The sequence below is a fragment of the Bombina bombina genome, chromosome 3 (assembly GCF_027579735.1).
Source record: "Bombina bombina isolate aBomBom1 chromosome 3, aBomBom1.pri, whole genome shotgun sequence".
Lineage (NCBI taxonomy): Eukaryota > Metazoa > Chordata > Amphibia > Anura > Bombinatoridae > Bombina > Bombina bombina.
The window spans coordinates 998,376,843-998,388,611 of NC_069501.1; the positions used below are offsets into that span (position 1 = coordinate 998,376,843).

Below are 11,769 nucleotides of genomic sequence, written 5' to 3' on the forward strand. Positions count from 1 at the left end.
AGTCGCAAAGCCTCTTCCTGGGTCTGAAATGAGGAATCCCGCTTCCTCCAATCACGGCATTGAATCAGACAATGATTCCCGGGTGGGGTTAGCCGTGATTGGAGGATGACCTATCCATTTCGGACATCAGAAATGGCTTGCGACAAACGAGAGGATGTTGGAGCTGCTGTCAACTTTAAGGTAAGTATTTTTTTCACAACAGGAGTGAAATGTAAATTGATGAATTTAAGTGTCACTGTTTTTAATCAATTTTTTTAATTTTAAAACCGGGCACTTTAACATCAAAATTTACATTCACTTTAAGACAGTATATAAATACATTAACTTATTCCTTATTTTATTGTACCTATGTTAATCAGCAGCACAATTATTTGGTCTTTGTACAGAGATTTTATTGGAAACGTTAAATACAATTAACCGACACAAGCCAATTGACAGGAGCAGTTTACTTTGAGGATGTTCTTGATGAGTGCGTAAGGTAAAAGGGCAAGAATTCTTAAGAGTGCTCTTCTGCTAGTTTCTCTGCTTTTGTTACAGCTTCTTCAATAGGTCCTACCATGTAGAAAGCTTGTTCTGGCAGATGATCATACTCACCTGTGACAGAAATAGGTATTCGTTAAATATTTTTTTTTTCTAAATATGAAAACAATCCAAACCCTCCTTTGCAAAATAAAGAGTTTACAAAAAGATAAATTGTTACTCATAATTGTCCATAACTGGTATAGGAAATAACAGGCATTAAAAATTTAAGGAAACTTAATTACACAGGCTAAAAATTAACAATTTGAATAAGATGGTAAATAGAGTTACCTTCAAGGATTTGTTTAAATCCCTTGATTGTTTCTTTTAGGGGTACTAGTTTGCCAAGATGCCCAGTGAATACTTCAGCCACCTGGAAGGGCTGAGACAGGAAACGCTGAATTTTTCGGGCACGAGCCACAGTCAGTTTGTCTTCTTCTGACAATTCATCCATACCCAAAATGGCAATGATGTCTTGTAAAGATTTGTAATCCTGTGAGAGAAAGGTATGTTTACCGACTACATAAAAATTATTATTTTTTTTAAACCCAAGTACAAAATTGACTTCATACCTGCAGAATCTTCTGCACACCTCGAGCAACATTGTAATGCTCATGTCCTACAATGTTGGGGTCCATTATACGTGATGTGGAATCCAGAGGATCTACAGCAGGATAGATACCCAACTCAGCAATGGCACGAGACAGTACAGTAGTGGCATCCAAGTGAGCAAAGGTGGTGGCAGGAGCAGGGTCAGTCAAGTCATCAGCAGGTACGTAAATAGCCTGAGAGAAGGATAGTACAGGAAAATAAAAATCTAAACACCTCAAGCTTCAATAGTACGAGTATAAAATTCTACACTTACCTGCACAGAGGTAATAGACCCTTTCTTTGTGGTAGTGATTCTCTCCTGCATGGTACCCATATCAGTGGCAAGTGTTGGTTGGTAGCCGACAGCTGATGGGATACGACCAAGCAAAGCAGACACCTGGGAGGGGATATAATGAGAACTATTAAGATGGATATTAAATTATAATTAGTAAAAAGCTAATTGCAGTATGCTTGCATGTTCCCTTTTCCTATAATTTCTGAAAATTGTGGGCTTTCCATATCCTAAATTTAACTGATATTCCAGTCATTGAATGTACACGCTAATGACCAATTTACAATCAGCAAAGGACCATTAAATTTACATTTAACAAAATTTCATTATTAAAAGTGAATATACATTTCTGGAAACTACATCTGGAACTTGTACCCGTTCCACTTTTTCCCCAGGGAAGCTTGGGTTAATACTTTTACTCTCCTCCACCCCATGAGTATTTTTTTTTTTTTTTATTTTTTTTTAACAAAAGTAAAGTTGGATTATCAGTTTTGCATCACCAACCATGATAGGAAAAGCATTCTTTGCAACATCAGTTGTCATACTAGGTAGTTTAGGTGTGAATAATGAGTTCTATATTTAGCCATTAGATCGTGTGAAGAGGGGGGTGGATCTCCAGGTGGGGGAAGCTGCTCTGGCTGCAAAGGTACTTTTTTTTGTTTGTTTTTTTTTAAAAACGGCTGCTTTCTAAACTTTGAAAAAATGAAAGTACCCTTATTTTTAAAAAACGGGCTCTCATTCAAAGTTTACCTTCACTTTAAGTGACAAACATTTCTTTCAAGATTCAGGTAGAGAATACAATTTTAAACCTTAAAAGTTACTTTTATTTAAATTAAGGTCATACTCTAGATACCATTTGTGGAATAGCAATGCACATGGGTGAGTCATTCACAAGGCATCTATGTGTAGTCACCAATCCGCTACTGAGCAGTTCTAGATATGTTTCTCAGCAAAGGATATTGAGAATCAAGCAAAGATTTTTTTTTTCCTTTTTAAAAATTGCATCCACTTTCTAAAGTATGAAAATATATATATATAAAAAAAAAAAAATTGGTTTCATGTCCCTTTAAGTTTGTTTTATTTTCTCCCACTGCATCATGTGACAGCCAACAAAATGCATATTCTGTGAATTTTGCACATGCTCAGTAAGAGCAGGTGCCTTTAGAAAATTGTGCAAATAAAGCTTGTGCACGTTTAGAAAAGTTATTTCAAATTGTGTGCTCTGAATCATGAAAATTTTATTTTAACTTGTGTCCCCTTAAAGGAAAGACTACAGGCTACCTCAGGTCTTCCCTAAACTGCACATGTGCAAACATTTAAACCCCTCACTCTAGTTAATTATCATCAAGTGATTCATGACATAAGCTAAAAGTAGTTGCCATGTTACCTCTGATCCAGCCTGAGTAAACCTGAAAATGTTGTCAATGAAGAGCAACACATCCTGTCCCTCTTGATCTCTGAAGTATTCAGCCACAGTCAAGCCAGTCAAAGCAACACGAGCTCTGGCACCAGGGGGTTCATTCATCTGTCCATATACCAGCGCTACCTACAAAGAGTGGTTTAATATTTATCAAGCATTGGTGACAAGGGTTTTTTTTTTCCTTTTCATTGCAGCAAAGTACAATCCATTGCAGACACAGCTAATGAAATAGCAACATTTTACAAACCTTGGATGTTGTGTCTTTCAGGTTGATAACACCAGACTCAATCATTTCATGGTACAAGTCATTTCCTTCACGTGTACGTTCTCCCACACCAGCAAATACTGAGTAACCACCATGGGCTTTGGCTACATTGTTGATCAATTCCATAATGAGTACAGTTTTGCCCACACCAGCACCACCAAAAAGTCCTAAGGTGGAAACAAGTAAACATCTTAAGTAAAAACCATACACACACTTAATCTGCAAAAATGTTATCCCATAAACTTGACTAAGTGGAAATTGTAACAATTTTAAATGCATTTCAACACAACTAATAGTATTCTAGTTTCCAACCAGTTTTCATAAAAGATTGTATGAACATTTGTTACTGACAAACTGTTATAAGATTCATGTGAATCCCAAAATGTGTCTCATGACTACACTTGTTTTCAACCCTGTTCTCAGGCCTCCAACAGTCAAGGTTTTCTTGATAGCCTTGGATGAGCAGGTAAAATAATCATGCTTACTAATAAGCCGATTGGTTCACTTGTTTTCTAGTTCAGATATCTTCGAAATGTGGCCTGAGGACAGGTTTGAAAACCAGTGAGCATACAATTTAAAAAAAATATATAAAATAAAAAGTGTTCAATTACTTCTATTATCCAATTTGCTTAAATCTATTGATATCATTTGTTGAAGCCAATGATTAAATTCATTTATATGTGTAACCACTAATCAGCAGCATCTGCTTTTACCTAGGTATACTTTTCAACAAACTATACAAGAATGTAACAAATTTGATTACAGAAATAGAAAGGGTTGGTGTCCTTAAATTGACATGCTTGAAGCCCATAAATGGATATTCTTGAGAATGATTTTCATTTGTTACAATTAGACCTCATACATGGTAAAGCAAAACGGGATTCAAAATACAGTACTAGAAGGTTATACCAATTTTTCCTCCTTTGGCATATGGTGCCAGCAGATCAACCACTTTGATGCCAGTTACCAAGATCTCTTGCTCTACACTCATCTCTACAAATTCTGGAGCTTCAGCATGGATAGGTGCAACCCTGTAGAAGAGAAGAACAGTTAACACCATAAGAGATATCAGGCGCCATTGATGGCCTTCTAGAGAGCAAATAAAAGTATCTGAACGAGTTAATGTACACAAGCATCAACACTGGAATGCAGTGAAAGACTTCACCATTGTGTCACCCATGAGGGAGACAGGGAATAGTCTCAATACTGAGTGAATATATACCTAGCGCCTGTGTAATCCTATATGCTCTGGCTGTCTTGACCTCTAGCCGTCAATAAGGAACTCTAAGAATACATGGATGTAGCCTGAGCGCCTCAACTAGAAGTGGGCTAGGATGTGAATAGGTAGTACATGTGTATTTAATAACAAATGTTGACAGTTAAAACAATTAAAACAAAAAGTTTAACAATAAATATGCAAAGGTACCTATGTGGAATATTCAAAATAGTACATTAACATGGATCCATGTTTATCAACATAAAAAAAAAAGACTGGTAAAATGTATGATGTAGAATTGGACTCTACCTAAGTATACGCTTGGAAATTCTACCTCATACTTTTTCACTGAACCTGGGATTACAAATTACACTCAACTGATAGGAACAATTTGTGACTTCTCACTACACCACGTCCAAAACCCCATAGGGAGCTTAGTGCCCCATTTGTGTACCAAGGTGGTGTAGTACTGCTTTAGTGGTACTTTTTCCATATATAGCTTTTATTTGCATATCATCAAGATTGTCGGTCACATTTTACCAGTCTTTTTGTAGGTTGATAAACATGGATCCATGTTAATGTACTATTTGAATAGTCTCAATACTATGTAAAAAAATTAAAAATAAAGTTTGCGTTTAAGTGGGCTAAACACTGTCACATAGTACTTTAACCGAGTACTACAGGTCCTGAGCAGACACCTAATCAGGAGTGCTAGTACACAGCTGGGTTATGTGACTAGAGCAGATAATGGTATGAATTAATCAGCTGCAGTTTCTGCTCAGGACATGCAGTGCTCTGAAGGTCCTGAGTAGTACTTCTCTAGGCCAGAGTTATCAAAGTCCAGCAGACACCTTAACCCCAGTTTGCTCTGTATTTATCATTGCACACTACAGCTAGTGTGCAATGCCGCCCCTGCTCACATGGATTGTCAACCTCCCTGGTCGGAAAAGAGTGAGATAAACCACATAACAGGAGGCAACGTGAGTTAGAAAGCTGTGGTCTGATGACTTCTGCTACTTAAAGGGATAGTATGAATCATGAAAGTTTAAAATTTTGACTAGACAGAGAATGCAATATTAAGCAACTTTCTAATTTACTCCTATTATCAATTTATTTATTCTCTTGGTATCTTTATTTGAAAGAACTTAGGAGCCAGACCATTTTTGGTTCAGTACCTGGGTAGCGCTTGCACATGTAAGCCTGCAACCAGATCGTTTGATAAATTTGGCTATATAGATAGATCAACCTCAATGTACTTGACTTACACCAACAGTTTTAAGTCAAGAGTACAGCATATAATATTTGGACTATAATGGCACTGAGAGAAAAAAAACAAAAAAAAAAAATATATAAACTGAGAAGCCATTTATAGGAATAATAAAAAAAATATATCTTACTGTTTTGTAGTAATAGGTCCTCTTTCATCAATTGGTTCACCAATTACATTCATAATTCTTCCAAGAGTTTCAGGACCAACAGGAATTCTGATTGGAGTGCCAGCATCAAGAACCCTCTGGCCTCTTACCAAGCCTTCAGTACCATCCATAGCAATTGTACGAACAGTGTTCTCACCTGAAAGTGAAATTGTTAAATATGATAACTGGCACCAGGCTGGCATGCATCAAAAAAACAAACTTATAGTATTAAAATGAGCCTTTAATCACATACACCCTACAGATATTAAAAGGTTGCTTTAGAACATTCAGAATCAAGTCAAATTAAAAGATCAAAGTAGTAAAGAGAAAGTTGACTTAAGTTATAAGTTAAATCTTATTAGCAGGGAGATGGGAAAAAGATACACATACAGACACTTACCCAAGTGTTGAGCAACTTCAAGTACCAGTCTGGTGTCTCTTCCTTGCACTTCCAGAGCATTCAAGATGGGTGGCAGCCCCTCATCAAACTGGACATCCACAACAGCACCAATAACAGCCACAATGCGACCTGTGGCTGTGCCAGGCTTAACTGCTGCATTAGTCTGTGCTGCATAATCTCTCCCTAGCACAAAAAAAAATAAAATTACATAAACAGAAATTTAGTCAGAATAAGTGCAGAAATATAAATTTACTGATGTGTACACTGGACAACCACATCAAAATGCATGTGCCCATTATGTTAATATTTCAACTAAGTACTAAGATCAGTATGGTGGAAACATCAATACTCACAATATTAAGACTAAGTAAACACTTAAACATCTACTAGTAGTTTGCTCACAACCTGTGACAAATTGTAAGAGTAAAACCTGATTGCCAACTGAGCACAAACAGTAGGGAAGCTAGTTAGCACAACAGCAGCACACAAGGTGACAAAGGTAGGCTAGCTACTTGACCTTGACAATCCACGATTTCTTTCAGACTTTCTTTAAAGACGTAAGCAAGTATCACACGAGAGCCGATAAACAAGACATTCAAACAGAAGAAAATGGGGAAACCTAGACAAGTTATTGGGACCACATGATTGCGCTCCGCGCGGCCATACACCCCAATACAACCATGCACAAAGGCCTCAACACTAATCTGAGGCGAAAGCGTATTTGTGTGAGGAGATAACAAGCTTTAGATAGTGACATGACATGGGCGCTACTATTACAGAAGGAAGAAACGGCACCATCCAGGCGGGCCAAACATTGACCTAGCGGCCTTCTACAGGGAAGATTTAGTCACTCACATGTGCGCACACAGCTCACTAGGATGCAATCAGTTGATACAAAAAATAACTAGTTAACACAATGTGACAGCGGCCTATCCGCCTCTCAATGACACCACTAGGTCACAGCAACCCCAGAAACATACGCAGAATCCCAGACTACTCACGGGAATAAAGGGCAGCAGGGGAACCTCTGAGCAAGCTCTGTCCTAGTTGGACTGGGCTAGAAACTGGCTTAAGAGCCCGGAGAGCTCCGGTTGAACAACGTCCTACAGCCCCTAACATGGCGACGTCTGCAGCGGAGAGAAGCAACGCAGAGAGAGCACTCACAAGCTTCAGCTCCTGGGGCGGGTACAAGAAGGGAAGTAGGGGACACGTCACGGGGAGGACTTAAAGCAGAGATTGGGCAGTTTTGACGTCTCTCTAACTAATTAGCCGTTTTGATTAGCGGAGATTTGCTGGGGTAAGAAGTCGTAGAAATAGGGCGGGATTCATTTAGGGGCGTGTCTGTCATTCAAGGGGGTGTGGTTATGAGCCGGCTTGACCTGTGCGGTCATGTCCTTCACTGTCTGTCGGCATGCTGTTAGCAGGAAGTGAGAACATTATCGTTGGCCTCTATCCTGTGTATTAGATCCTTTTCGTTTACGCTTTTTTTATTACAGAAAACATTCTCGTGAGATCAATTCGCTATTTTTTATTGTCCGTTTTTTTTCATAAATCAGATAATATGTGTCCATTTTTATTTCACTGCTTTTGGTCCAAGTTTACAGCAGCAAAACACCTGGAGGTCGGCATTGAAAAACTGCATAGTTAGTTTGTCTTTAGTAGGCCTTGCTTTATTTGTGTTCAGGCGCTAAAACACTTTGTATACCCTGACGAGTTACACAGCCAGTGAGGCATTAGAGTTATATTGGTAGACAGTCACCGGACCTGTTCCACTTGGGAGCAAGACTTTAGTGATATGTTTAAAGTGAAAAAAAGGTCAAGATAGCAAACTGCATGGTGTATTTCAGTTTTAAATATAAATATTTTGTAATATACTTCCATAGCAAAAATGCTTCTAGCAAAAGTTATGTGCGCTAGCATTCAAACATCACAGTCTCTGCAGCCATACGTATGACACGTTTAAATGGATAGGAAAGTCAAAATATATCTTGCAGGATTCAGATAGAACATGTAATTTTAAGAAACTTTTAAATTCACTTCTATTTTCAAATGTGCTTCGTTCTGTTGGTATCCCTTGTTGAATATGAATATGCACATATCCTACACTAGTGGGAGCAAGTTGCTGATTGGTGCCTGCACCCATTTATCTTTTGTGATTGGCTAACTAGATGTGTTCAGCTAGCTGCCAGTAGTGCAATGCTGTTCCTTCAGCAAAGGATAAGAAGATAATGAAGCAAATTTGATAATAGAAGTAAATTGGAAATTTGTTTAAAACTGTATGTTCTATCTTAACCATGAAAGAAAATAGTGGGTTTCCTATTCCTTAAGTCTTCACTGACGTGATAAACACCACTGCCAACATTCTGAGCAGGCATGGTGTTTGAAACATTATTAAGGATTATTGGAAGCATTTGTGCTTATGGAAGTATATTGCAAAAATGTTTATTTAAAACTGAAATTCACCCATACACAATTCAGTTTCGACCTTTATATCCCTTTAAGTTCTTTGCAATGGTTAAATACATAGGCCAAGTTTCCATTGCTGTTGTAAATTGTGTGAATTAATGGTAACATAAAACATTGCTACAGACTTTAACCCCTTCGTGACCAGAGCACTTTTCCATTTGTTGACCGCCTGGGACCAAGGCTATTTTTGCATTTCTGCAGTGTTTGTGTTTAGCTGTAATTTTCCTCTTACTCATTTACTGTACCCACACATATTATATACCGTTTTTCTTGCCATAAAATGGACTTTCTAAAGATACCATTATTTTCATCATATCTTATAATTTACTATAAAATATGATGAAAAATTGGAAAAAAACACTTTTTCTGACTTTGGCCCCCAAAATCTGTTACACATGTACAACCACAAAAAAACTCCTATGCTGAATAGTTTTTAAATTTTGTCCTGAGTTTAGAAATACCCAATGTTTACATGTTCTTTGTTTTTTTTGTAAGTTATAGGGCAATAAGTATAAGTAGCACTTTGCTATTTCCAAACCTTTTTTTTTTTTTTCAAAATTAGCGATAGTTACATTGGAACACTGATATCTGTCAGGAATCCCTGAATATCCATTGACATGTATATATTTTTTTTTAGTAGACAACCCAAAGTATTGATCTAGGCCCATTTTAGTATATTTCATGCCACCATTTCACCGCCAAATGCGATCAAATAAAAAAAGTCGTTCATTTTTTCACAAACTTTAGGTTTCTCACTGAAATTATTTACAAATAGTTTGTGCAATTATGGCACAAATTGTTGTAAATGATTCTCTGGGATCCCCTTTGTTCAGAAATAGCAGACATATGGCTTTGGCGTTGCTTTTTGTCAATAAGGCCGCTAAATGCCGCTGTGCACCACACTTGTATTATACCCAGCAGTGAAGGGGTTAATTAGGGAGCTTGCAGGGTTAATTTTAGCTTTAGTGTAGAGATCAGCATCCCACCTGACACATCACACCCCCTGATCCCTCCCAAACGGAAATTCTGGCAGTACTAAAATAAATGGCTTTTAAAAAAAATAATAATAATAATAATATTTATGTGGCTCTTGATGGGCCCCCCCCCCAAGCCTCCAACCTCCCTGATCTCCCCCATACAGCTCTCTAACCCTCCCCCAGCTACCTATATGCCTCCACCTTGGGTACTGGCAGCTGTCTGCCAGTACCCATTTTGCTCCAAAAAAAAGTTGTTGTTTTTTTTCAAAAAAAAATTAATTTTTCTGCAGCCCCCCCCTCTCCCCTTCCCAGATCTTATGATCGCTATTTTTCCCCCTCCCTCTTCCTCTTTCCCATTCACATTCATTGATGGCAGTAGTTGCTGCGCATACACGCGAGCGCCCCACGCAGGCTTCCCCGCATTCTCATGGCATTTGGCGTGCACAAAGAGGAACCGGATGCCGGGTAGCGATGGGCCACCCACCCACCAATGCTTCCACCCACCAACGATGATGAATCGGCACCAACACTACTGGTGCAGAGAGGTCCACAGAGTGGCTCTCTCTGCATTGGTTTGTAAAAAATTGGTATTGCAGGATGCCTCAATATCGAGGCATCACTGCAATACCATAAAAGCGCTTGGAAGCGATCAGGATCGCTTCCACCGCTTGAAAGACCAGAGGACGTGCCAGAAACGTCCTTGTTCGTAAAGGGTGTTTTTTTTGTATGACGTTCCTGGCAAGTCCTTGGTCCTTAAGGGGTTAATGGAGATATTCAACGTTACATAGAATGCAAATAATTGCACAAATTGACGGGTGACAAAATGTAAAATATAAAGTAAATATTTTTAAGGGCTATTTTAATAAAAATGACATGCTGTGATTCATTAGAGCTACTTCTCACAGGGATAAGAATCATACTTTTGAGAATTGTTAAGGCAGCAAAAAAGGAAAGTAAGTTAGATCTGGTTGTTCATTAAGGAACAAATGATCTGGCTAGTAATGAGCTGCTGTTCAGAAAGAGTTGTTTGACCTAGGCAATCATTTAGAGCAGGGGTGCCCAATAGACAGGAGCTGCTGGTAGATCGCAGCTGATGTGATCAAAATGATGTGGTCAAGTTACGTAATCTCAACACTGGGGCGCAAGTAGAGTATGGTAGGGATACCGCTTTATCTACTGCAGTGTGTGAAGGGACAAGTCATTAAACAGTCAGATGGTCGGACATAAAAAGTGCTACAGGATTGGATCTTGAGGGACATCGATTTCAACCAATCAATGTAGATGATTTTTGAGTGATAACACAATTGGCCTATCAAAAGCAAAGTTGAGTAAATACTCTCCCATTGGATATAGCGGTATAGTAGCAAAAAAGGAAAGTAAGTTAGATCTGGTTGTTCATTAAGGAACAAATGATCTGGCTAGTAATGACCTGCTGTTCAGAAAGAGTTGTGTGACCTAGGCAATCATTTAGAACAGGGGTGCCCAATAGACCTATTGAGGGCCGAAACGCGTAGACCCATTGGTAAGCATTATTTTAAAGCCCACATTGTTTTTTAAAATGTGGTACGCTATGTTGTGAACTTTGTTTGCAGGTACGCTACTAGGACACCATAGGAGCAGCTGACAGCCATCAGGATTCACCTGGAAGTTTCCCCTACCAGGACCCAAGGTTTTCAGTGTGATTTGGATTTGTTTTTGGTGACTATCCTTTGGATTAACATTTATTTTTTCATGTACATTCCTTTTGCTTTGGTTTTTCACTAACATTTGTTGAACAGCATTATTTTGGAGTGATTTTTTCATTAACTCTTTCACTGATTTTGTATTGTATTTTTTCCTTGTGATATTTTGGTTTCTTCATTGTGATTTTTCACCCCAATCATACACACTATTTTTACACATTTTTTCACCTGTTTTGTGCCTCTTTTTTTGCACTGCAGTGCACGTGTACACTATACTGTAAATGTTCATAATTTATTGCTCTGTTATTTTTTAGTTTATGTATATTAGTTTGAAATGTGCATCAATCTACTGTCAAAGTTTTTTTACACACTTTTATTGTCTAAGCTATACCTACCTCTTAGGGATATCTGAATCTATTGTTAGCCACATAATTCTGATTCTTTTTTAGTCCCCCTTGCGAGCTGTTTTTGTTAGTCTTTTAGCATCTAGATTTATCATCTAGCATATGTCTAGCCTTTGATTGCA

The 11,769-nt window shown here is 38.2% G+C and overlaps 1 protein-coding gene across 1 annotated transcript; it reads right to left on the minus strand.

Moving 5' to 3' along the window:
• Positions 1-367: 367 nt before the first annotated feature.
• ATP5F1B (ATP synthase F1 subunit beta) lies at positions 368-7,294 on the minus strand. Its single transcript, XM_053708146.1, has 10 exons — positions 7,120-7,294; positions 6,119-6,301; positions 5,701-5,875; positions 3,997-4,118; positions 3,070-3,254; positions 2,790-2,948; positions 1,385-1,507; positions 1,092-1,304; positions 811-1,012; positions 368-594 (listed from the first exon to the last, which is right to left on the minus strand). Exons 1-10 carry the CDS (start codon positions 7,235-7,237, stop codon positions 497-499), a joined length of 1,578 nt encoding a protein of 525 aa, XP_053564121.1. The 5' UTR covers positions 7,238-7,294; the 3' UTR covers positions 368-496.
• Between the last annotated feature and the right edge of the window lie 4,475 nt (positions 7,295-11,769).